The following is a 27,609-nucleotide window of genomic DNA, read 5'->3' as shown; positions in this document are numbered from 1 at the left end:
TCCATGTTAAGCTGCACTGTGGCTTGACGTTTGTCACCGCACTGAGTGAATGAATGGATGGATTCTGTGGTCCAGTGACACGTAATTACATTTACTGCTGCCGGTAACATTTGAGATGATATAAAATAATCCTTAAAAAAATGTAATCATGAACTCAAAGTGACTTTTCACCATGGCAATAGGGGACTGTGTGTGTCAGCAGCTGCGAAGGCCAAGCATGAATGCGTCAGCCAAGTTTACTAGGTAAACTTGGCCGGCAACTCTAATGGTTTGAACAGCCAAAATAGATCCTATCAGTGTTCAGTGCAGCATTAAAGGGCAACTTCACAGATTTTCAGCTTGTTTCCTGTTATTATTATTTTGTGAGTACAGTCTTCCTTGTATCTTAAAAGCTCTTCTCAAATCTCATCAGGAACTCAACTCATCTGAAAGAGGTTTTCAGCTAGATGCAAAGGGATATTTGAATATAGGAAAGGCAGATCTCCCCAAATTAAAAACATAGGCAGCAAGTTTAAAATGGAGAGACAACATGGAAAGATGCTCACTTAGAGCTGAAAACTGTAGCTTTCTATGTATTTTGCATAGAAATCTCTTTTTATTTTATTACTTCCTCTACTTACTACCATCATGGCTTCTAAATTGATATTAACCCTTTATCACAGAATTGCATCCTTGCATCCTCTTTTTGAAACACATTTTTTTCATACTTTTTCCACATAACTTTGTTTTTTCCAAGCTGCATATACAAAAATCCCGTTTACCAAAGCTCTGCATTAGTCAAGTGTGTTAGCCAGAGGTAGCAAGTAACTGAGTAATGACACTGAATTTGGTATAATATACATAAATAAATATATTATAATAAATATCTCCTGCAGGCCACACAAGCATTCATGTCATTGTTGTTAAAGACAAGCAGTTATACCTACGTTTATTTTCCCACCTCATTTTTTTCCTGTTAGCATTCCAGCTTTTCTACTGTAGGTTGAAGCTCAAGCACTGAAGCTTATCCATCCCCTTCAGAAATCCCGCTGGGCAGAACCAGCTCGCCTGAGGAGAGGCCTCTTATTTAACTTTTCCAACTGTTTGTCTTTTCTTTAGCAGTGCATGTGTGTGTGTACATGTGGGCGAGTGCAACCATGTGCATGTGTGCACCCATCAAGCTGTGTGTTAGGTCAAGCGGGAGAGAAAAGGGTTTCCTCCAGCAGTGATAAGGAATGGCATACACAGGCGCGCGCACAAAAAAATACACATAGCAGCTGTGCTTGATAAAACGCCGTTGAAGGGAACAACGTGCAGCTAATTTTTCGCTGGACACGCTTGTTCACACACACACATGCACACACACTCAGGTGGCTCTCCAGGTGCCACCACTCCACTGCCTGTGAGTGGGCTGAAATAAAGCAGGACATATTGTTCATAGAGGTTTCATGGTAAGATTCAAAATGTAGTTCTTAAGTTTTCGATAGTCCACAGTGTGTCTCAGAGAAAAGCGGTTTTCCAGATGACTTGAAGTTCAAAGGGCAACATGATGCAATTTAATGTTTTCAAGACAAACGGTGACGTAATTGGTTTCTTTCTGCTTGCGGGAGTACAAAATAAAGAGTATATAAACGCAGACACATTAGTGTGCATTTGTAGACCCGCTGTCTGGATAAGGCATTAGAAACCTTCTTAACCTCTCTCCCTTCCTGACCTCTTCTCTCAGCAGACAGACAGGAATGCATGACCAGAGATTCAGATGAATCAAATGCTCATCAAAGCCAAAGCAGTGTATTGGTTTCCAGCAATGCATTATTGTTCACTTCAATTCAGTTTCACCTTGATCACAGATTAAGCCAAATCTGCAAAGTAAACCTGTCTACAGCTGAAAAAAACATTATGGAGTGCTTTGCATACAACGTGCATTTACAACTCACATCTCATTTTTGTCATACAGCAATATGTGTTTAAAGCTAATGTATATAATCTTGTAAAAAAAACATTTAAGGGGAAATATGCTGCAAAATATTTTTATTGTAGAGAAGTGCTGCTAACGGGTGATTGTCTGATTAATTAAACTGCAGTAGCAGCAGTGCAGAGATAAATGCTTATAAAGTTTTTTAATGTGAGGCTCACCCTTCTGACCAATCAGAGAATTGCAGCTATTTCTGCTTGATTAGTATGTTACCAAGCAAAGTGGATTGAATGTGAGTCTCATGCTAGCACTATCTTAAGTTGCATATTGTAGCTGTCATATAGAAAATCGACCAGTGCAAGGCCACCTCGGGGGTGGAAGAAGTCCTTACTTGCTCCCAAGAGAAAGACAGGTTTGTTTTTCACGGAACCATCTATCGATTTATCTGTTCTCAAGTTTTTCAAAAGCTGATAATATGGGGGTGTTGTATTCGTTTTTGGTGTGTTACTGAAACTAATTTGCCATGGATGTATGTTTTAATTATTTATTTTTCAAGGTGGAAAAAAGCAGAAGGATCAGCACTTGATAAGAAAACTCAGCATACTTCATGTTGTGTGATTAAAATGTTCTGATCTTCATCCTTCTGTTTGTGTTAACCTTTGTCTACCTCAGGGTGATTTCACCTGGAGCAGCCTGTCGGGGCGGAGCGTGCGTCTGACACCAGTTGACATTCAGAGCCTGTCGGAGCTCGAGAGAGCCAGGCTGCAGGAAGTGGCCTACACCCGTTTACATCAGGACTATGACCTGGGATGTCAGATTACCATGCCAAAAGGTGGGGGGCTTATGACACGGGTTAAATTATGTTACACAATATGGATGTTTTCTTCAGGTTGATACTGTGGTGAAAGGTTTTCAAAACCGTGACATTTACTGTGTGTGGCAACATGCAGTAACTGAGCTATGTGTTTTCTACTCATTTGATATTTGTAGCCCAGGTTTGCTCTGCAAGCATTTTCAGCTACTGTCAGGTGTCGCATTCAGCAAACTCAACACTCGCAAGTGTATTTAATGTATGGTCTCTGTTTGGTGAGCCCACTACTGATAGCTCCTCAAAAAAGGGCTGCACTTGCCTTTGTGGTCTTATTATAAGGTTAAAGTGTGTGTTTTGGTGTTTTAAACCACATCATTAAATGACTAAGGGTTTGAAGAAATTGCAACACAAATTAATCCAGATATAGCAGAAATGGGCAGAGCACTGCAGTGAAACTACTAAATGTTGTGGTTTGTGTCCCCCTGGGTCCACCCATACTAAAAATGGCTGCACGCATCACACTTCACACACAATCAAGTTGCATAGTGGAGCTTTAAAGCAAAAAAAAAAGTGGGCAAACCAGGAGGGCACTGTATAGTAACACTAAAATGTACAGTTCAGTAAAATCATCATGCTCAGTGGGATAAAAGCTAATATCTGGAAACAGCAAACAGTAAACAGATCGTAAATATACCTCACCATGTGAACTGATTCTGAGGTTTGGTTTCCAGTCTGCAGTAATTGTGGTACTAGCCATGGTTTTGGTGCACTCACACGGTACACTGCCAACCTTTTTGCTTTGTGTCAAATTCATGTCTATTTTTGGCATGTTGTCACAGGCAGCATATCTTCTACCCATAATCAGTTAGCCCAAAACTATTTTTCCCATGCAGATTTATTTATTTTAATTGTGAGAAAGTAATAATTTCTTAACCCCACAGATTTCTCCAGTGGCTCCTCTGTCTTTTTAGGTCTCGACCCCAGGTTGGGAACCATTGCTTTAGAGAACTGTTGACTTTTGTACAGTATGATTGTTTGGACACTTGTTTCTTGCCCATCTTGACTTGCTGTAGATGTGTTTAGGTTCAGCAAATTGTTTTCATAACTATAATTTCCTACTTAACACTTAGTGTTGGTATCAGAATCGTCACTTTAAGCTCAAATAGGTGCGCATCATTTATTGAATAGGAGCGGAGTAGGTGCCATGGCAGCAGTATAGTGTAGTTAGTGGATAATCCAGGGCCTTGCATTCCAGCTGAAGGTTAAACCTCTCCCCATCATGATTTAATACGTACTTGTCTGTGTTGCTTATGAATTCCAGAGCCCCTGACGGCCGCCATGTGCAAGCAAGGGAATATTTCAACTCTTGTGTAAGATAGAAAGAGAGAGAGTGTGTGAGTGTGAGTGCTACTTCAGCACCGTTAATGTGGGCTTCTCAGCCCTGCTCTTTCTCATATTTATTCGAGTGCCAGGGGTCATGTTTCTAGTGTTTTATAAAGACTGAAAAGCAGATTAAAGAAGGGAACTGTGAAAGACAACAAGGGATGGGATGAGGGTGTCATGAAAACAGAACAGACAGAACAGAAAAGCGGCAAAGGTTCATCAGACAGTTTCACAACTGGTTGGGAGTTGAACTGGGGAGGTTTGGGGGATTTCCGTACAGCTTTGGGAGCCATCTGTCAAAAATCTAAAACATTTCCTATCTCTGCTTCTCCCTTCTCACTCTCTTTTTCGCTGCCCGCGCTCTTCATCACATCTGCTTTCTTTCTCCTTCTATCGCACACACCCTCTTTGCTGCTTTGCACCTACTTTTCTCCCATATACCCCAGGCTTTCATTTCATCTCATACTTGGCTGCAACTTTCTTTCTAGTTCTGAGACTATGGGACATTTAAGTTAAGTTAAATATCTCCACTCTGGCATTAATTTAATTGTCAAAGATGGCAGCTGGTTCAGAGTTGTCCAAGATTGTTGCACTCATGGTGGACTGATATAAGGAGCTAATTCTACCATTGAGCATGTTGTTGGAGCTAGATACATGTTCCTGAGCTCTATAACTGACTAATTTGGCACAGCTGAAGGGAACGTCTGGGGTTCAACCTCAGGTTTCTAAACACCAGGTCAAGGCACAGAGTCTCTGAAGTGTAAGATGTTACTTTTGGAAACCAAACCACCAAAAGCAGTGCAACCAAATGAGAGCATCAGAAGTTGCTGAGGTTTCCACAAACTGACATCCTGGCCTGAGATCAGGATTCCAAGACTTTAAAGTTGCGTGTCACAATTTCCACGGGTTCCTGAGCAATAATCAGCAAATTCATGAGTTATTCATCATGTTGACAGCGTTGACGGCTTTCCTTCTTTTAGAGCACCTGGATGTAACGCACTCATGTACACACGTATACTGTAAATGTCCTTTTCAAAGCCATATAATGTATCTAATGTTTCCCACTGCAGGTTTATAATAATTTTTTCAAAAATTTTAAAAAGACTGTTCTTCTCTTAGTGCTATGTATAAACCCTGTATATTATTTAATTAATCAAGGACAACAAGGTCCACGGCGGTCTATCTATGCCTTTGCTAAGTATAATATTTCCCACCATCCAAAGTAAGAAAATCCATATTGGCCAGTGTAAATAAACAATATGAGCGATTCAATACGTTTTGACAGATATCTTTTCTGCTGTCTATTACCGCAGCTGACCCTGTCTGACGGTTCAGTTAAATGGATTTAGGTTCATAGACAGCTTTCCCCCCGTGGTTAATTTATGTCTGCATTCCTGACATAAGCTTATTAGATATATTAAGAGAGATTAGATGCAGCAGTTATGGAGACCATTGGTTTCAGATGATTTATTTTCTTGTTTTTTTTGTTTCTGACGCAGATGGGCAAAAGAGGAAAAAGTCGCTGAGGAGGAAGTTGGACTCGCTAGCAAAAGAGAAGAGTAAAGACAAAGGTATGCCAAGTTTTTCTAAAGTGCTCTCAGACATTGTGCCAGTTCACAGGGTTTTCTCTCCCAGTTCTCTCTCAGCCTTTCTTTGTCTCGACTCTAACATCTCGCCATCCCCGCTATTGAGACAGAGGGCTCGTGCGTGGTCTCCGACAGTTTCAATTGTTAGGGGACTGTCGCTGAGACTCAGCCACTCTGCTGCGCCAAGAAGCCCACATAGAAAGGGGGCAGGAGGTGCAATGAAATGGGCTTCTTTTTGTCAGATGTGTGAGGGCGTGGGCGCTGATCCCGGGTTCTGTTTACAATAAACACTCGTGCATTTACTTGTTTTCGATAGCCTGCAACGCTTAAACCAGTGCTGATTTTTGCATAGCTTGCAATGTTCCCAAGTGAAGAATAAGTAATATACACAAACCTAATAACAGTTTGGGAGATGTGTCGTCACCTACAGCCACAGGTTGTAAATGTTTACACAAAGCAACTGAGAGGACAGAACATGACCCAGACAATGTCCTTGTGATGTCATTAGAGTTTAAAGTGTAAAGACTACAAATTATAGCAGAAAGCATGTGATTCAACTGAAAGTCATGAAAGATGCTGTCTGGTTGCACCATGGGTAGGTTGCTGCATTTTTGGAGCTTGACTAAAATTCTGAATATTTTGTTTCTGAACATTTTTGTCGTTCCCCAGGTATATGATACATTTAAAGTGTAACAGCAGGATAAAAAACAAGCTCGGACTGAAATTAAACTGCTGTTTAGCACGGGTTAGCCTGTCACAGCATTCAGTAAGACAGTCCATACTGTCAATAAGGACCAGATGTCAAAACATTCACCATACTCTAGCATAAAGAGTAGAAGAAGTGAAAGAAGTAAACATGCAGTTTGCAGTTTCATTTTGGAAAAATGTACCACTAACATACTGAACAGCTCGGAGTGAATGATGCTATCTCACAGCTGTGTTGTCTGAAAATAATACACATGCTTTGGCGAATGATAAGTAACCAATGTTGGCGACAGCTGTGACAACTGTAAATACACCAGTAGGTTACCTAAAAAAAAAACATTTGTAGACACATACTTTGAGTCATATGGTAAAAGTGTGTGAGTGTTGGTTTTCTCTCATCTAAGTAGCTCATAGTGTTTTCTTTATTTGTTCTTATTTTCTTAATTAACAGTGTAAATTATTGAACGCACTGAAACTGTGATGGAATTACGTAGTCAACAAAAACACGTTTAATGAACCGGGATATGTTTTCTATTTTATTTGATATATTATCTGATCTTAGAGTGTAAAAGGTAGCTACATTTAGCTGTGGCACACTCATGGAAGTCTATGTAAGAGCTAAATCCAGCTGGAGAGTGAAGGAAAAGCAGCCAACCTATACTCAACACCTCTGGGAACTCTGTCAAGGTGACTATCTTAATAAGCTGACTGAGTGAATGGCAAGAGTGTCCAAAGCAAAAGGAGGTTAATCTGATTAAACATGGTCCGGGTTGTTTGACACTACATTATTCCATATGCGTTCTTTCATGTGCAAAATAATAAAAATAAAGAAAAAACACTGAAGGAGGAGGTTGAAACACAGATTTCTTAACTGCTCCTTTAAATATTTATGGTTCTTTCATTTTATTGCCCAGTGAGGGATCCATCAATCAGTGCACATTAAAAACAACAGATTGATTTCATTTCTAACTTTCACGAGGCTGTGAGTGACTTCCTGCATGGACTCAGAACTCATTCGGCTAATACAAGCACACAAGGACATGAGTAAGAAATGGTTCTAGAAAGAAGAGTGCTAACAAACCGCGGCTGTTATTGCTAAGATCCTGGCTGTAGACTTGGAAAATGTAGATATATGAAATCTGACATGTCGTGATACATGTGGTCTGGCAGTGCACGCACTGTGAAGTGCTATGCATTACGCTCCCGAAGCCATGTGAATTATGTGAGCCAGATTGTGTATATGAGCATCTGTGTGTGTGTGTGTGTGTGTGTGTGTGTGTTCCTGTGTTTGTGTATGTGAGTGGCTTACATAAGCTCTGTTAGTACTGTGAGGCTGCGGAGCAAATTTGTTGTGTCACAGTGTTAGTGGTCGTGTTGTTCATGAACCACAGACCTCCACTTGTGGTTGTGGAATTCAGTTTACTCTCTCTCTCTCTGTCAGACACACACACTCACACACACACTCAGCATTACTGGATATATAGCTTGTGATGGCCCTTGTGTGACGTCATTTCTTTCTGCAGCGAGCCATGTGAAAATTGCCACGGCTTGCATCCGTCAGCAGTGCAGCACAAATTTGCTATTCCCAAGTTAATTGCGTCACTTAAATGTTGTTTAAACTCAGTATGTCTCTAGCAAATTCTTGCCAGCTCCATTCTGCTTCTCGATTGGAAGGGGAAAAAGTAAGAACAGCAAGTTTTATTTACATGTGTCAGTGCTGTGCAGCTCCTAAAAGTGACATACACAGAGAACATGACAGTGATTGTGGGTGAGAGTTGTTTCCACTCTGCTATTTTGGTCAAAGGCACTAGAATTAGTGGTTATTTAATGCTGGATTTTTTTTTTCCTGTGATGTCTTATTTTGGAAAACAGCTGTATCACTTACTTATATTAGTGCTATACGGTTTTAACTGACATAGTAAACATGTGCACTGATGTCTTTATTGTGGGTGTGTAAAAGGCAGCAGGAGTCTAATTAGAGATGTGTTTGAAGTTCCTGTTCCAAGTTCACTGAGTTGAAATAGAGGTTTTATCTAGAATAAACGTTCTCCTCTTCATTGCTGCCCTCTTTTATCCTTTCTCATTTCTCCCCCATCTCCCTGTTTCCACCTTACTTTTACAGAGTGCATACCCCAAGCCTTCAGCATCCCCCTCTCCCAGGTCATTGCTAACGACAGGACACACAGGCAGCGGCAGGACAGCTATCGCCAGGACCATTCGCTGCGCGAGGAACACAAGGACTCCTCCGATCTCGTCTCGTCCATTTTACAGGTCTGCAGCTACATCTGTAACCCTATATGCTTTTTTCTTTGTTGAGATAATTCTAGGGATATCTTTGTGTTGAACTGTACAGAATGATGCAAACCTTTGTTCTGTATAAAGTCAAAGCCAAATGTAACTCTTTGTTTTTGTGTTCTGCAGTTTGCCACCAAACGGCCGTCCAATAAGGAGTTGTCCAGCAGTAACTCTTCGCTGAGTTCCACATCAGAGACCGCCAATGAGTCCACATCACCCAACACCCCTGAAGCTGCACCACGAGCACGCAGGAGGGTGAGGCTAAATTCTAAAAGGCATCGCAGTCTGAACTACATTATGTAGCAAGTAGCAAAAAAAAAATGGAATGAAATCGCCGTTTATCCTCCAGGGAGGGATGTCAGTGGACTCGATCACAGACCTGGACGACAACCAGTCGCGCCTGCTCGAGGCTCTGCAGCTCTCTCTACCGGCAGAGACGCCGAGCAAGAAGGAGAAGCAACGGGACAAAAGGCTGAGCCTCAATCCCATCTACCGGCAGGTGCCGCGGGTGGTTGACAGCTGCTGCCAGCACATTGAGAAATACGGTGAGCAACCTACTCATGTGATGATAACATAGTTAATGTGCATCCAGTCACTACAACAGATACAACACGCGGCCACTGCTGTTTTAATACTTGAATCACAGGGTTTTCTTTTCTCTACTACTCAGGTTTGCAGACTGTGGGAATCTTTAGAGTGGGAAGCTCTAAGAAGAGAGTCCGACAGGTGGGTGTCTTTGCAGTTTTAAACTCACCAACTGCAGCAGTTTGTACTCACACATCTGTGTTTTATGTGCAACAAGTGTTAATATCCATTTTCCATTGTGCTGCTCTGTGTTGATTTAATCCGAAGTCAACATTTATGCATTTACCACGACTGCGACATTATAATTTATTGGCTTAATTCACTGTGAAAGTGAAATGAAAACTGTCCTTAGATGACCTAAAGCCAACAATAGGCTTTTTCTGGAAGTCATCCAAGGGTCAGATGGCTGAGATTAGGAGCCACACTGGTAAAACTAGTTTGAATGCAGAGTCTACCAGGTCACTTGGAGGACCAAGAGGAAGTGAGCCTGCGAGGGTGTGTGCGCAACTTAAAATATAATGTCCATTGTTATGTGCAGAGGATGTTTCTTAAACCCTCTTCCTCTCTTTCTCTTTTCCCTCCTCTTTTCTTTTCATCCCTCTTTCAGCTGCGTGAGGAGTTCGACCGCGGCGTCGACGTCCAGCTGGATGAGGAGCACAGCGTCCACGATGTGGCGGCCCTGCTGAAGGAGTTCCTCAGGGACATGCCCGACCCTCTCCTCACCAAGGAGCTCTACACAGCTTTCATCAACACCACATGTAAACTTCATCATCTGTTTCCTCCCTCTGCTTGACCTTGCTCCTACGTTCTCCTTTTATTTTCTCTCTCATGTTTCTATGTCTTTTATTTTTTTCCCTTCTTACTCTGTGTTGCAGTGCTCGACCGTGATGAGCAGCAGAATGTTACGCAGCTGCTGGTTTACCTGCTCCCAGCATGCAACAGTGACACGCTCCATCGCCTTCTGGAGTTTCTGTCCACCGTTGCTGACCACGCTCACAACCGTCAAGATAAAGATGGACAGGAGGTGAGCTTGAAATGGAAAATAACTCAAAAAAGTCATCATTACATTGGTGACTTGAGCAACATTTAAGTGCAGTTGCTTTTAGATGGTGCAACAGCCGAAGGGCCTGTTACTAACATTTTGTTTGCCTTCCGTCTCCACCTCACTGTGAGGAAATTACCAGCGGAGTGATATGAATCAGTATGTGGGTTTGGTACATATTCCTCAAACAGCACTAGCATTGATGTAAGATAGCTGAACAGCCTCCTGTTGATTATAGCGTCCATCATGACGTACAGTAAAAGGCTGCATTTATTCCGGATCTGACCTCGGGAAAGTTGGAGTGATTCAGCTTTTTACTGCTACAAGGAAACAACAACTAGTCTAAATTCCTGAGGACAAAGTCCGACCTTAACTTTTTAAATCACAGTGCATATCTTTGTCTTCCTTCCTCGACCATAGCCACTAACTTGTTTGAGGCTATTTAACTTGAAAATTCACCCTGGTGCTGCTCAGAATGATTATAATCTAAAACACATTTTGTAACCACCAGAACCGTGGTTCCCATGATGTCAGTCAGGACCCATCTTCAAGAGCCCTTACCTTCTTAATTGTACGTTCTTAATTGCTTCGTGATTGGTTTTGATCATGCGATAGAAGAAATGAGGGGAGTTGAGACCAGGCTAGAGGAACCAACATCGTTATCTGTGATCAAAGCTCTGTGTGGTTGAAAAATAATCTGCTCTTTCCGTATCCCACACTCTCTTTAGTTTTCTTTCATTCCCCCACCGTGGAGTCGTGCATGTACTCTGTGCGTGTGTGTTGTTGTTTTAGTGTCTCTGCATGTGTGTGGGTATTAATCTCACCAGTTGGTGCAAGGGAGTGTGTGCGCTGTACTGTACTGCACTGTATGTGTGAAAGAGAAGCATAGTGTGTTGTGGCATGTGTGTGTGTGTGTGTGTGTGTGCACAAATGGAAGTGTGTTTTTGTTGACTGGGAGTATACATACGAACAGACTCAAGTGTGTTTGTGTGTGTGTGTTCTTTTCCCCTCACGACTCTGCGGCTCCAGTATCCTCGTGACAGGAAGTCGGAGGATTTTACATTCAATCTGGAACAACGCATCAGTAACTTTGGCAGCTTTTGGTTCCCATTTCTCTTTCGGGACTTGGAGCGGAGTGGTTGGGAAGTGGGAAAGTAGCTAATCGCTAAACTTAAACAGTTGTTCCAACTCAGGCGCTCCTCTAACTTCAGATGTTAATCATATGATCAGCAGTTCCAAGTAGAAACAGAGGCAGCTGCCATGCACCGCTAACACCTCCAGTATTAACAAAACCCCTACATCCTTTAGCCATCTTTTAACCAGGGACAAATGACAAGAGATAGAGCAGATGCAAGGGTGACGTGGGTGAGCAAATTCACAGGAAAGCATGGGAGCAGGAGAAAGAGAGTGGCGAGGGAGGAGAGATTGTGTTATCAAAGAAAAACAAGGTGATATCGTTTTCATAGGAAGCAAAAACAAGGCCTGAAATATCTGTGACGCTCGGTGAGGCTCCAACTAGCACACATTTTTATTAATCTAGATTTGTTTAAGTCATTTTCACAAACCGATCACTTGGTTCACCCAGCAAGAAACCAACAATGTTCATTATTACATTTGTTCATTAATGTTCTATTTACTGACAATACACATGGAAACAGCAGAGTAAACCTTTTGGTTCAATGACTTTAAAGTTTTATTTTCAACACGTCTGGGTCACAGAAGCCCTGGACAGCTCGTCCTGTTGAGTGTTTTCTCAAAATGTGATGTTTTGTCCCAATCGCAGATCACAGGGAACAAGATGACGTCTTTAAACCTGGCCACGATCTTCGGCCCGAACCTGCTCCACAAGCAGAAGAGCTCCGACAAGGAGTTCAGCGTCCAGAGCTCGGCCAGAGCTGAGGAGAGCACGGCCGTCATCGCCGTGCTGCAGAGGATGATCGCCAGCTACCAGACCCTCTTCACAGTCAGTGTTTCAGTTTATCTGTACCTCCTCTTTCCATTCTCCTGGCCCCTCACACACACACACACACAGTCTCCCCTCTACTCATGCACGCTTTCCCGCTTACATTCCTCTAGGCTTAAAGTAAGACAATCCCTTGTGGCTTAGCAGACAATGTGTCTTAGTTAATAAAAACAGCAGTCGGTCTCGTTTAGTTAGGAGAAAGAAGAGACAGAAAATAGACAATAAAGGGTGTAAGTAAACAGAAAGACTAAAGGATGACAGATGGATGAGTGGTTTTGGTCAGAAACACACCTCATTTCTTGGAAGTAACATTTTTCTTGATGACTGAAACGAACATCATGAACTTTTCACCCAGATACTTGAACTCGTTATTTCCACAATAAAAGCATGAAATCCTACGTGTGGAGCCAGAAGAGGTCATGGTTTTGCATGGTTTACCGCCTCATCAGTTGCTTTTGTTCCTTTCCTTTCTTCCCATATTCTCAAAGGGTGCAGACAGACAGTTCTGGTCATTTCAGGACCAAAACCTTAAACTTTAATGTTTTGTAATCTGCCACCCCTGTTCCACTGAGGTTTACATTCCTGCAGTAAGCCTCTGAGGGGCTATTAATTTCATCTCGTGAATTAGAACTGACTTGCTTAGTTCTTGTGAGTAAAAGCAGATTTCAAGGCAGCTCCTGTTGTATGAATGCCATCTGATAGTTGTAATCTAAAGTAGGTGTAATGTAAAATAGACACATCTGACTCCTCCTCGTGTTGCAGGTGCCTCCTGATCTGCAGAACGAGGTTTTGATGAGTCTGCTGGAGACTGATCCAGATGTGGTGGACTATCTTCTGAGGAGAAAAGCAACACAGTGAGGAACACATACACATAACATGTGGTCTCGTGCCTCCCTTTGTGTTTGTTTTTCCCTTAAATCCAACAGTTCATATTTGTTTCCACAGGAGTCCTGACCTGCTGCAGACAGAGGAGCCCTTCACCCTGAGCGAGCGCCATTCCTCAAGCGACTCCAACAAGGTATCCAGTGGCGAGTTGTCCCCTTATGACAACAACTCCCCGGTCCTGAGTGAGCGGAGAGGGGAACCAGGGAGCCCAGGCAGCGAGCCGCTCTTCCGTGTCCCAGAGCAGTACAGTCTGGTGGGGCAGGTGGCCGGCTGGAGCCGGGAGCCTGGAGCTGACACTTGGGGTGCTAGAGGTAAAATCTACAATGCTTACGATAGTCAGTCAGTGATAGATATTTAGATTTTACTGTGTAAAAAAGTGCAGAGAGTCATTTGGCTTCTCGTTTGCTTCCTTCAGACACCATAACAGAGGAGCATGCAAACATTTGGGGGACGTGGCACAGTACTCTGAAACCAATACTCAAAGACCAAACATACACAGGTATGTTTTCAATGAGTTCATGCCGACAGCAACTTTTTTATTTTTTTGATGAACAAAACTCAAGTATCTAAACCTTCAAAATCACTGATTCACTGATTTTTACTCCTGGTTATCAGAAACCAGACTTCTGATGTTTTTATGTAATTTAGGTCAAGACAAATAATTCTAAAGGAGGTGTAAACAAAATAAATATTGGAGAATCTCAGGGCATTTTTAACAACAAGCACCTACCAGCGATGTGTGCATCCCTTGTTATTCATTAAAATATAATGAATTCACTGATATAGTTGATTTTGTGTTTCTAGGTTCCCACGGTAACATGTCAGAGGGAAGCTCCCGCAGCTCACAGGAAGGTCTCGACGGATCCTTCGGTGATGGCAAGCAGCAGGCAACGCTACAGCAAACCCAGTCAGCGGCCAGCGTCCCAGAATACAGACCCCACCCCCCGCTCACACGGGTGTGCACCAGCCCTCGTGCAGAGACGGGACGGCCCCGCCTGCAGCTAAGCATCAACCCCACTGAGACGTCACACCTCAACAGCACGCAGGGAGCCCAGCAAGCGAGTGGACATGATGGAGTTAACCTGACCTCCAGATCTCAAGGCGGGTTGAACACTGGTGACGGTGGCCCTGCTACGCTTAACGACGCCCGCTCTCCTCCCCCCTATAACTCCCTCCATCGACTGGCTAGTTCACCTCAGCCCACACCGGCTCAGAGGACCCATCTGCAGACGGGGAGACCGACTGCAGGGCAGAGTAACTCGGCCTCGACAACAGAGGCCGAAATGGTTCCACAGAGTCCAGAGTGGCAGGACTGGCAGAGGGACCGGTGGCAGATCTGGCAACTGCTGTCCTCGGACAATGCTGACACACTGCCTGAAACGCTGGTGTGATGAACTCCACCACGAACTCCAGCCAGCTTCTTCTTGGCCTGGCTTTCAGTCATTCATCCATGGATTTCATCCCTTCCATGAACTTTCTGTTCCTCTCCTGCCATGGCGTTGTTGTTTACGTGTGCAGCTGCTGCCTTATACAGACTTTAACATCCAAGAGCCACTAGTATTTCATGTTTTGTATGGATGTTCAAAAGTTGCTTTTGTTCCTGGCCAATATGTTTTGCCTACAAATAGTTGGGAGCATTAAAAAAATGCCCTTAAAAAATACCTCAAAAAACAACTCCATTCTTCCACAACTCTCCAGAATGTTACCACGAGTCCAGTCCTCATATCTCAACTAAGAACAATAGGAAAGCAACGTGTGTTTCTTTGGTTTGTTATATTTTCATTTCATCCATTTGACATTTTTATTTTATATTTCACAATAAGACACTAAGATGTACACATTAGTTATTGCTGCTAAATGTAGGCCTTCTGTGTGTGTGTACTGTTAATGTAGTGCAGCCACATTCGTCTTAAAAGATCAAATGTTCAATTACCACATCAGATTATGTTTGTGTATATAAACAAACATACATATACAACAGATATATGTAAATTGATATGTAAAGTAACGATTTGCCTACCTAAAAGTAAGTCAGCCCTCCAACAGGCAGTCTAGACGCTGCTGTTTTCCGTCTTTAGTATTGAATGTAAGATGCTTCACTGTGGCTAAAGGCTTAGATCTAACTAAGCACTCAGATGTTAGTTTGCTTACTGTGTATGCGCTCTTGCCACCTGCTGTGCTGCAGGAACAATGTGCCAAAGTCCTTTTTTTTATTTACTTCATGACATTTATTGTACAGTTCATTTCAGCCAGTCGTTCATTTCCAAGAGCCTGTGACACTGGCAGGTGTTTGTCAGGAGTTTCAGCATAGATGTACAGGAGTGAGCTTTACTGTGAGACGTACACAAGCATTTTATCGTTCAGTGTGTGTGAGGATCGTATTTCCGCATGACTGATCAAATCAAACATAAGCCTGTGTAATTAATATCTAGATGGTCTTTCATAAATAGACTGAATATTCGAACCAAAATCAGAATAAATACTTGTCTATTAGCCCGTTTCAACCGCAGGAACTTTTTTCAGGGTCCAGGAACCTTTTGAGGAACTTAGTTCTGGATTTCCACCAGAGGAACTAAATTTAGTGCTGGTGACAACATGGTATTAATGAAGGTCCAGGAACTGTGGAGGTTGGGTTTGTAGCTATGGATGTTGCCGATTGGTCAAATACTTCGCAGCTGTTTACACGACCAACATTTGGAAAACCCTGCTGCGCACATGGATTTGTCTTGTACAGTTACATTAAATTGACAGTTCCATCGAAGGGACTGGGAGACGCGAAGGTTCCTGGCCTGGAGAAAAGTATCAGGAACTCTCTGGCGGAAAACTTGCTGAAAGAGGGTGGATGACTCCTTCTAGGGATCATCAAACTTCATAAAACTGTAATTCAGCGGTGGTCCAACTGAGGTGCTGAAAAATAAATGCTCATGTTTTCCACACCACTTCAAAGGCAGTGTTGTAGCAAATCCAGGTGGAAATATAGTTTTTTAATATAGGCTCAGCCAAGCAGTTGAAGCCCTCTTAAACATGACAGTCAAGAGGTTGTTTAACGACAAATATTTCACATATTCAAGTAATCCTGTGACATTTGCTCACGTGAAACTTCAGCATTGAATCTGGAAAACACAGTTTGTGCTATTTGACATCGTACGTTGTCTTTTATTTGCTTGTCATATGTAAGTTATTTGTGGGGACAGTGGACTGGAGCCTCGTAAGTGGAATGATTGTGGTAAGGGTTATAGCTCCATCTGTTGTCAGACCACGTGCATTAACATGCTGCTGCTTCGCACACTTCCCTGTTTCTATGGGATCCATCGGCGCTCACATTTAGAATCAGATCTCGTGATTGTAAGCACCTTTTGTGAAAAATTATCAATCTGTGTTAGGAAATCCATGTGCCATTGGTCTTGCTCTTAAAAGTGTGAATTTTTTTTGTATTATTTCTTTTCCTGTCGAGTGTTGTAATATATAAATGATATATAACGATTTTTATCAAGAAGGAAAAAGGAAAAAAAAAAAATCGTATGGTCCTAACTTTGTCTCTGGACCAAGACAATGTTTGTCTTGTTGAAAGAGAAACTCAGTGCTATGGTATTTTTGTTGTTCATTTGGTGGGGTTTACTGGGTCCAAGTTGTAATGGAACGTAAAGGTAACTGCTTTTGTACCGTGTGTCATCATCAATATGCTACAATGGAATTAAATATGATAACGTTTACACCTGCTGTTGGAGTCAGTGCTTTGAAAGGATGACTGCAGTGTCAAATAAGACAAAGTATGTGTTTAAGAACATCTTAATAAACTGAAAAAAACATTATTTGTACATTACAGGCTACAAATCATCATATTACAAATATGATGACAAGTTGGATTAGATTCAATTAAACACATCACTTGGCGACTTGAGTTGCTTTCTTGCAGAGAATGTGATAGATCAATCCCAGCTCTCTCATCTGTGCATTAATGATGGAGTTGGATTCAGAGGTTACAAATTAAAAATACCATCCAGGTTTCTGACTGTACAAGCTTTAAATAAAAAATAACATATCACAGCTGTAGTTAATGGTGTTATCTCCACCTATGAATTTACATATCTAATATAAGCAGCATTTCCTTGTGTGAAGCATCATTTTCTTTAAAGTTTTCTACTTAATCGTAGTCCTGGGTGTCCTCCTGAAAGCTGTGTCACTGTTTTGCTTCTAGGTGTCTCATCATTTTTGTAGATGCGGTGTGTTTGTGGTTACTGCAGGAAAAATTTCCACTCTAGACTTCACACATCGCTCTCGCTTGCTTACACAGAGTGCACTCTCTGATCAGGTGTTGTGTTAAAAAACGATAAATGGAATATTACTCATCACAAATATTTTCAATAAGCCCTGAAGAGGTATTTTTCATACTGAAAAAATTAATAATGTATTTGCAGGTAAATTCAAATTTCCACTGCAAATTAACATTTTAAAGAACCATTCAATGTTGAGTGTGTCATCTTTCCGTTTTGTTGACAGCTTTTGGGTTCAAGGATCAAAGCAGATGGTATTGACACTGCTGATTGTTAGGAGACAGGTGATATAAGATAAGATTCAGACATGACGGCTCCTCAACCAGCCAGCACAGAGAAAGATGTCATCCTGACACGCTTCGGGCTCGATATACAAGGACAAAGAGAAAAATATCTAAGTCACCCGATTGTAAATGTCAAAGTAAGCCATGAGGGGCGGTTTCAAAGTCTCACCTTCAAAAACGTGATGGAGCAGAGCACAGTGGTTGGGCTAGAGTGAGTAAACCCGATATTACACCTGAAAAATACATGTCTGTGAGTGGAGATCTGCAAAGAATAGAGGCAGTGGTCTAGTAAGCAATGGAAAAATGTCAGATGGAGAGATGAGTCAGAAAAAGTATATACAGGGCTGGACCAAAGGAAGACAATTCGTCTGTGATCTCGTGTGCTGTGAAGATGATATCTGACTCCTGAACCCTGTGATATGGGACTGCTATCTGCTCGTCATTTGATGTGGGAATAACCCAGGACGAAAATATCATCAGACTCCGGACCACTGCATGGTTTGATAAACACAAAGCTGGTGCAAAGTCAGTGGACTACAAAGATGTGCATGAGGTGCATGAGTTTGTATTTTTCAAATCGGTCTTAAAACATTAATTAACAGTGCTTCTTATGGAAAAATGATGTCATTTCCACAGAGGAGGACAAGAAACTGCAAGCCAAGGCAGCTTAATTAGGTTTTTTATTATTGCTTAAGCAGCTGTTCTTAATTACAGTTGTCTGGAAGCATGAAATAAAAATCATCTGGAATATTTTACAATTAATTGAATTTAATTGGTGCAGGATTTTTAACATGATGGATGTAATTTCCCATTTCTCCCACTAGATGTCAGTCAATAGCCTCACATTTGGAGCAGATGCACAAATGAAATGAACAAATATTTCACCTTTGTCACCGCATATATCTCGCAAACCAATTGATTAACAAAACTGCTTTTTGAAGGTGATGAATGGAGGTATATTTAAGCTAAAAAAAAAGATTAAAAAGAAAAGAAGAGCAGTTGATTAATGGTTTTGTGATTGTGAGAAAAGGGAAAGGGAACGATGAGGGTGGAGAAGGGGAAAAAAAGATTAAAAAGATTTCATGGCTTTTGGTTTCAATTTTCCACAGCCCAGCTTGATAGCATATTAAATCACCTTACACACCCTCAGAGAAGTGGAATTAACTGCTGGCAGACCATTAGACATTTTGGGAAAGGTAATGAATGAACGTTTGGGTGTGTGACGTTGTGTGTGAGGGGACAGAAACTAAGTGTGTGTGTGTGTGTGTGTGTGTGTGTGTGTGTGTGTGTGTGTGTGCGTGACTGACAGATGGGAGTGAGCTAATAATTGAAATGGACACAATGTGCAGTATGAACACTTGCTTTCTCTCATTACTTGTAATGAACTCAGGGAATCACTGGAATAAAGTCAATTTAACAAGTGTGCTAGCAGCCTATCGCGAGTTTGGATCAACTCTCACTAAGTCGGGAAACTTTGGAAAGTAATTAGAACCGTTCCTTGCATCTCACAGTCAGACACACACCCTATCAACAAAACAACCTGGGGACCTTTTTTATTAGTTGCATTTTTCTTTCTGTTTTTATCAACTACCTCTTTGCACTTAGCTCTCCTGCTATTTATCCAAGGAAACCTCTCATTCCACTGTCCATCCCTCACACCAATTGAAACCTTTGCCGTGCACTGTGGACCAGTGGCGTTTGATCACGTCCCGTTCTGCTAAAGATGGTTCTGATTAATTGTGATCAGTGAAGGCACAGAGGCAGATACTGTACTCTGACTGCACCTTTTATTATTATTATTTTTTTTAGTTTCTGTTGTTCCCTTTTGTCAGCGTCTGGAAGGGATCCTGATTTTAAATAGAAATTTGTGGACCATGACAACTAAACAAAGCTGCTTTATTTCAGTGGATAATGACTTGGCCTGAAGTAATGTTATCCAGTTGGCCAAGCTAAAAGACAATTTGCCAGAAAAGAACACATGCACAAATAGGTATGTGCAAGCTCATCCACATAGATACACTTGTAATTGCTAGTGTAAGAGTTCAGCTCCGCTCCTGGAGGGACTGTATAGCAGTAAACAAAATATGCATTTGAATTGCTTTTATCACATTATGGAGAGGCCTGTGAGGTCTAGTACATGTTTTATGAGCCCAACTATTTGAGCAACGTATGCACAAAAGTTTATCTTTGACCTATACGTGCAGAAACACACGGTCACACACATATTCTGAAAGGAATTTGTACCCACAAGGTCCTCATTAGCAGCTACGCTGTGTTCGTTCTCATGATGGGATGTTTCTTATAGTCCACAAACTTGCCCAAAGATAGAAAGGTTAGAAAATCTGAATGCATTCCCTGACCTAAATGAACCCATCTGTTGAATTAATCATCACATCATGACTGAGAAATCTTTTTAAAAAGAGAAAATTCCTCCGTTTCTTTACAAGGAACCTAAGTCTGGGACCTTTCCTCTTAGACAAATCTCTTTGAAGACATTGTGCATTTCTATAGCAGGGAGGAAAAAGCAAATAACCACAGAGGCCTCTGGGACTCTCCTCTGACCCGGAAAGTTTACTGAGGTAGACTCTGGTTCTTCTGCTGCAGATGCAGGCTGAAGAATTAAGTTCCTCAGTTCCTTCAGTGGAAACTGTCCGAAAGTGACAAAGACTGTGGGAAAGTTTTCTTTCATTCAGGTAAATAGATGATTCTTGTAAATGTTTTACATGTTTTCATATTCCAAAATGTTTCTTAACACCAGCAAAGATCAAAACCAAAAGTCTGTCAATACCTTTACAACGCTGCAGCTCGACTTCCACCCCAAAGCCCACATGTTCCCAATAGTCGACAAACGGGTCCCAAATCCGTGGCTTTTGTTTTCTTTATTGTAAAAAGCCAACCGCTTTTAGAAAACAGCTCGACATGGAAAATGTTGCACAAAAGGAGTAAACAGTGCATTTGTTGAGGACTGTTTTCAGCGGTGCGAATGGGTGTTTACCTCCCCACAGCGGTGCACGAGTGATTGACTCAAAGTAAACCGAAGTGCCCAAGTGACAGCGAAGCTCGGCTGCAAATTCGAGCCAAGTCATTGTTGGTTTAGGGGGTTTTCAGGGGATTTGTGAACTCTAAGATGCTAAAATGCTAAATGTTGCCAACTTTGGCAAATCTCTTTAAACCATTTATGTTCCTGTAAATGCCCAACTGTCATCCGTTTGTCTGTCAAGCTTTCGACCGCATTTCATGACAAAAAATAAAACAAAGGTAAATTAGGAACAGACCTCATTGGTGTAATGACACAGACATCGTTACAGCGCAATGGAGAGAGACATTAACCAAAACGTATTACAATTATACCTCACGTTTGAGTGTATGATTATGAAAAAGCTACTGTGAGGAGGCGGAGGATGATTTATTGTAACAAGTGTGTACTCATTCATGAGTATGAATGAAGCCGTGTGACAGGAGGGCGCTGTACAACCAACCGTGACATATGGTGATCTGTCTTTGGGAGCAGAAATGCACAGACATGCTGTACACATGTTCACACACACACACACACACACACACACACACACACACACACACACACACACACACACAGCCCTCAGCAGCAGCTACTTATAGAAAGTAATGAGCCAATCTACTGGCACTGTGGCCCAGTTCTATTACAGAACCCTGACAGATAAATTGCCACAGTCAATTTGTTATTTCCATTCAACTGCATTTCTAACAAGGTCAAACTTCATTGTTTTCTGAGCTGGCAGTAGTGGTTTAGTTTGCAGGGGGAGAAGGTGACCTGAACACAATATAAATGAGGCGAAAAGCCCAAAAACTGTCATGCATCTGCGGCCAAGATACTTTTTTTTTTTTTTTTGCTTGTAGTGTAAAAAATGAACTAAAAGCGAGAGTAAACTCCCTCAGGCCTCGTGTAAGGTTACAGATCGCTGAAATAAACCCGGCACAGGTGCAGTAAAGGAGTCTTTAGTTTAATTAGGTAGAAAGAGAAACAGAAGGTGCTGGGTGAAGTACTACATGCAGTTTTATTGTTAGGTTGGAGAAAGTTTGTGATCTGGCTTAATGGACGCACAGCATGTTCATCACAGTCCTTCTCTGTAACCAAAGTGCTTCTGTAGGAAGCATAACCCTAGACACTCGCCCAAGGTTCACCACGACCAGGTTCACGTTTCTAACCGGTTTTCCCCACTCAGCAACACACCTGCTGAGAAACCCACTCTGGTTATTGGCAGCTCCATAGTCAGAAACGTGAAGTTAGAGACTCCAGCGGCCATAGTCAAGTGTATTCCTGGGGCCAGAGCGGGCGACGTCGAATCCTATTTGAAACTCCTGTGTAAGGATAAACGTAAATATAGTAAGATAATAATTCACACAGGAGTTAATGACGCCCGATTACGCCAATCGGAAGTCACTAAAATTAACGTTGAATCGGTGTGTAACTTTGCCAAAACGATGTCGGACTCCGTAGTTTTCTCTGGACCCCTTCCCAATCTGACCAGTGACGACATGTTTAGCCGCATGACGTCATTCAACCGCTGGCTGTCTAAGTGGTGTCCCGCTAACAACGTGGGCTACATAGACAATTGGAAAACGTTTTGGAGAAAACCTGGGCTGATTAGAAGAGACGGCATCCATCCCACTTTAGATGGAGCGTCTCAACTCTCTAGAAATATGACAGAGTTTATTAGACAACCTAAACCCTGACATGTCAGAGTGGAGCCCAGGACGCAGAGACGCAGTCTTACACACCTCTCTGCAGCTTCCTTACAGCCGTCACCCCCCAAAAACTACTATAACCCTATAGAGACAGTGTCTGCTCCCCGAGTACCTAAATTATTTATATCTAAAACTAACACAAGAGGAGTAATTCATAAAAACCTAATAAAAATAAAGACGACTCCTCTCTTAGAACAAAATAACAAGAAAACAATCAAATGTGGACTGTTAAATATCAGATCTCTCTCGTCTAAATCCCTGTTAGTAAATGATTTGATAACTGACCATCAAATAGACTTATTCTGTCTTACTGAAACCTGGCTGCAGCAGGATGAATATGTCTCTCTGAATGAGTCGACCCCCTCAAGTCATGTTAATTATCATGTTCCTAGAAGCACAGGTCGGGGTGGAGGAGTAGCAGCAATCTTCCACTCAAGTTTGTTAATCAACCCCAGACCTAAACATAGTTTTAATTCATTTGAGAGCCTCACTCTTAGCCTCTCTGATCCTAACTGGAAAAATCAAAAACCAGTCCTGTTTGTTATTGTGTACCGTCCTCCTGTCCCTTACTCTGAGTTTTTAACTGAATTCTCAGAGTTTCTATCTGATTTAGTTCTTAGTGCAGATAAAGTCATTATAGTGGGTGACTTTAATATCCATGTAGATGTTGATGATAACTGCCTCAACACTGCATTTAATTCACTATTAGACTCCATTGGTTTTACCCAAAATGTAAATAAACCCACTCACTGTTTTAATCACACCCTTGATCTTATTCTGACATACGGTGTGGAAGTTAATCAGTTAATAGTTTTTCCCCAAAACCCTCTTTTATCTGACCATTTCTTAATTACATTTGAATTTACAGTACCAGACTTTACTAAACCTACAGATAAGATTCACTACAGTAGATGTTTATGTGAAAATGCTGTTGACAAATTTAAGGAACTGATTCCATCTTTTATTTCAGAGCCATGTACCAACACAGAGGAAGGCAGTTATTTCAATGTTACTCCAGCACAATTGGACTATCTTGTTAATAGTACTGGTGCTTCACTTGGAACAATACTTGATACTGTTGCTCCTCTGAAAAAGAAACTAGTGAGTCAGAGGAAGTTAGTTCCATGGTACAATTCACAAATCCGTAGCTTAAAGCAGAAATCACGTAAGCTGGAAAGGAGGTGGCGTTCCACCAATTTAGATGAATATTGCCTAGCCTGGAAAGATAGTTTAATAATATATAAAAAAGCCCTGCGTAAAGCTAGAACTTCATATTACTCCTCATTAATAGAGGCAAATAAGAACAACCCTAGGTTTCTTTTCAGCACTGTAGCCAGGCTGACAAAGAGTCATAGCTCGGTTGACCCTAGTATTCCCTCAACTCTCAGCAGCAATTACTTCATGAATTTCTTTACAAATAAAATCATAACTATTAGAGAAAAAATTGATCAGATCATCCCTGCATATAGCATGGATTGTACAACAACTCTAGATCCACGCTCGTACTTAGACTGCTTCCTCCCTGTAGATCATTCTGAATTAATTTCAGTAATTAATTCCTCTAAACCATCAACATGTGTCTTAGATCCCATCCCAACTAGACTCCTCAAGGATGTCTTACCTTTGATCAGCACGTCCATATTAGATCAGATCAATCTGTCTTTACAAATAGGCTACGTACCACAGGCTTTTAAGGTTGCTGTAGTCAAGCCCCTACTCAAAAAGCCTACTCTGGACTCAGGGGTCTTAGCGAATTATAGACCAATATCCAATCTGCCCTTTATCTCTAAAATCCTTGAAAAGATAGTTTCTAAGCAATTGTACGACCACCTACGTAGCAATAACTTGTATGAAGATTTCCAGTCAGGATTTAGAGTACATCATAGTACAGAAACAGCACTGGTAAAGGTCACTAATGATCTTCTATTAGCATCAGACAATGGTCTACTCTCTATACTCGTCTTGTTAGATCTTAGTGCTGCATTCGACACTATAGATCACAACATTTTATTACACAGACTGGAACATGTCATTGGAATCAAAGGAACAGCACTAGAGTGGTTTAAATCGTATCTATCGGATAGATTTCAGTTTGTACACGTTAATGATGAGTCTTCCATGCACAGCAAAGTCAGCTATGGAGTTCCACAGGGATCTGTGCTTGGACCGATTCTTTTCACGTTATATATGTCCCCTTTAGGCAATATTATTAGGAAACACTCTATAAATTTCCATTGTTATGCAGATGATACCCAGCTATATTTATCTATGAAACCAGGAGAAACTAATCAATTAGTCAAACTTCAGGAATGCTTAAAAGACATAAAGGCCTGGATGACCTCCAATTTCCTTCTCTTAAATCCGGACAAGACAGAGGTTATACTGTTTGGGCCTAAAAATCTCAGAGACACTATGTCTAAACACATTCTCACCATTGATGACTTAGTTCTGGCCTCAAGTAATACTGTAAGAAACCTCGGAGTTATCTTTGATCAGGATATCTCCTTCACTTCATACATAAAAGAAATCTCTAGAACTGCCTTTTTTCACCTAAGAAACATTGCTAAAATTAGGAGCATCCTGTCCCAAAGTGATGCTGAAAAACTAGTCCATGCATTTGTTACTTCCAGACTGGACTATTGTAATTCATTATTAATAGGATGTCCCAATAACTCATTAAAGAGCCTCCAGTTAATCCAAAATGCTGCAGCCAGAGTTCTGACTGGAATTAGCAAGAGAGATCATATTTCTCCAACGTTAGCTTCTCTCCATTGGCTCCCTGTTAAATCCAGAATTGAATTTAAAATTCTTCTCCTAACTTATAAATCCCTTAATAATCAGGCTCCATCTTATCTTAAAGACCTCATAGTTCCTTATCTTCCAAGCAGAACTCTCCGTTCTCAGACTGCAGGTTTACTTGTGGTTCCTAGAGTTTCCAAATGTAGAATGGGAGGCAGAGCCTTTAGCTACCAAGCCCCTCTCCTGTGGAACCAGCTCCCAGTTCAGGTTCGGGAGGCAGACACCGTCTCTACATTTAAGACTAGACTTAAAACTTTCCTTTTTTATAAAGCTTATAGTTAGAGATGGATCAGGTGACTCTGAACCATCTCTTAGTTATGCTGATATAGGTTATTCTGCTGGGGGACCTCTACTGATAAACTGAGCTCCTCTCCTCTCTCCTTTCTCCTGTATCAATGCAAATGCCACCATTGCATGTCATTAACTTTGTGTCTTCTCTCTCTTTTAGTTGTGTTTCCTCCTCTCTGTCTCCCTCTCTCTGTACTTTTCTGCAGGTATCCTCGGCCTGGAGCTGTACATCTCCAGAATCCAGTTCATCTGCCCAATGTTCTTGATGCTTGTTGTTGTCTTTATTGCTTGTTGTTGTCTTTATTGCCTGCTGTTCTTTTCTCTCTTCTCTTTCCACTCACCCCAACCGGTCGAGGCAGATGGCCGCCCACTATGAGCCTGGTTCTGCTGGAGGTTTCTTCCTCTAAAGGGAGTTTTTCCTCTCCACTGTTGCCTAAAGCTTGCTCAAATGGGATTGTTGGGTTTTCTCTAATATTTTGTATAAATATTTTCTGTAAGGTCTTAAACCTTACACTGTAAAGTGCCTTGAGATAACTTCTGTTGTAAATTGGCGCTATACAAATAAAATTGAATTGAATTGAATTGAATTGAATTGTAACCCTGTTTGTGGATGTGTCCGGCATACCTTAAAATTGCACATTAGCTTTTAAACACACCTGTTTATACAAAGCATAAGATCATTTGTAAAGAAAGTTTAAGACATTGCACTGAACCTCTGTCCTGTAATTTCACTCCATGGCCTGTAAATCTGTGTGCCTCATGATTTATACAGCAGATATACAGTGTGCGAGGTAGTCATTCATAAATTGACTTGAATAAATTATGGCAGCTGAATAAAACATTTGAACTCTAAATTGCAGAGGAGCTCACTGTTAAATTAATCAGCCACGTTAGCACAGTTTAAATGTGGAGCGCCATCGTTTATGAGGCTGCTTGGATGTAACTTGAAATTTCGTTGCCTTAGTTGGAACCACTCAAGCCAACAAGAAACATTATGACGTCAGCATCACTGACACTGCTTACGCTGATGCTATTTATGGTGTGACCAAATAAATGAACTCAGGTGTGTGTATTTGATCCAATCAGCTCCTGCCTGCCATCTCTCTCTCTCTTTCTTAATAGATGAGCATCAAAGCATGTTTGCCAGCTTGTTTCTCTTGATCGCTCCTCAACATTGTGCTGTGTGCAGAGCTGTGATAGTGAGAATATCCTGTCTGTAGTTGGTCTCTGGCACATCATCACAGCTTACCGTTTGGCTTCTGGATGCACCGCATCCTGCTGCACAGCCGTCCAAACAGAGCTCAGCGGAGGTCGCTTCACCTCTAGTTCACCTGCTGGCTTTTAAAGAGAAACACGGTCATACATACAGGGAAAAGGAAGGAGCTGGTACCACGTTGGTGCCGCGTCGTCACTGATTCATCACGGTTCCATTCGTATGTACGTGTTGATGCTGAACTAAAGAGGAGACAGATTGAGTGTGTTCCTGCACTCGTATCATTTACTGAACCATTTTGATTCCAGGACCTTCAGAGAGAAGTCAGTCACTGAACTTAAAGAGCATTTAAATATTCATTTAGTGACAGACTTGACACCTCTACTCTTTAAAGTCACTTTGAGCATTGCAATTTGCACCCCCCACCGCCCCGCCCGCCCTCATTCACTTATAATCAATGTGCAATCAACTCCATATCTAATTCAGGGTCTATTAAGGAGGCAGCTCCAGTAATGGTCTGGAGCAGAGATAATACAATGATTGAGGCTCATCTCCTCTGTTAGGAACCTTTGCACGCACACGTTATTTGAGGTCCGTGCCTAATTACACATTAAGAAAAGACATTAGGGGAAACCTACTAAAGGCTATGAAGCATTAAATGTCAAGTTGATTAAAAAGTGGCTGGCAGTATTTAAACCAGTTTTGTAATTACGCTCATTGGAGACTGTAACGGTGATTCAGATTTGACTCATTATTGGTTCTATATTTATTACTTATGCTATGTACAGGTATTTTGGACTCATTCTTTATATTACTGGACACTGGTTTTTGTAATGCAATTAAATTTGTGATCCAACAGTAGGTTCACATGGTC

At 41.6% G+C, this 27,609-nt stretch overlaps 1 protein-coding gene across 1 annotated transcript in view; it reads left to right on the top strand.

The window, feature by feature from the left end:
* Positions 1-14,673, top strand: part of LOC113163774 (rho GTPase-activating protein 6-like) — a 58,715-nt gene extending 44,042 nt beyond the window's left edge. Inside the window, exons 2-14 of the mRNA XM_026362725.1 lie at positions 2,567-2,726; positions 5,588-5,659; positions 8,502-8,650; positions 8,801-8,929; positions 9,024-9,219; positions 9,345-9,400; positions 9,867-10,017; positions 10,135-10,283; positions 12,085-12,264; positions 13,027-13,118; positions 13,210-13,460; positions 13,565-13,648; positions 13,954-14,673. Coding sequence (XP_026218510.1) covers positions 2,567-2,726; positions 5,588-5,659; positions 8,502-8,650; positions 8,801-8,929; positions 9,024-9,219; positions 9,345-9,400; positions 9,867-10,017; positions 10,135-10,283; positions 12,085-12,264; positions 13,027-13,118; positions 13,210-13,460; positions 13,565-13,648; positions 13,954-14,540 — 2,256 coding nt within the window. The 3' untranslated portion in view covers positions 14,541-14,673. The remainder of the gene's footprint in view (positions 1-2,566; positions 2,727-5,587; positions 5,660-8,501; positions 8,651-8,800; positions 8,930-9,023; positions 9,220-9,344; positions 9,401-9,866; positions 10,018-10,134; positions 10,284-12,084; positions 12,265-13,026; positions 13,119-13,209; positions 13,461-13,564; positions 13,649-13,953) is intronic.
* Positions 14,674-27,609: the final 12,936 nt, after the last annotated feature.

Source organism: Anabas testudineus, chromosome 2, assembly GCF_900324465.2.
Source record: "Anabas testudineus chromosome 2, fAnaTes1.2, whole genome shotgun sequence".
NCBI classification, from domain to species: domain Eukaryota; kingdom Metazoa; phylum Chordata; class Actinopteri; order Anabantiformes; family Anabantidae; genus Anabas; species Anabas testudineus.
The sequence above is the reverse complement of the archived record's forward strand: the minus strand, read 5'-3'. Positions and strand labels throughout refer to the sequence as shown.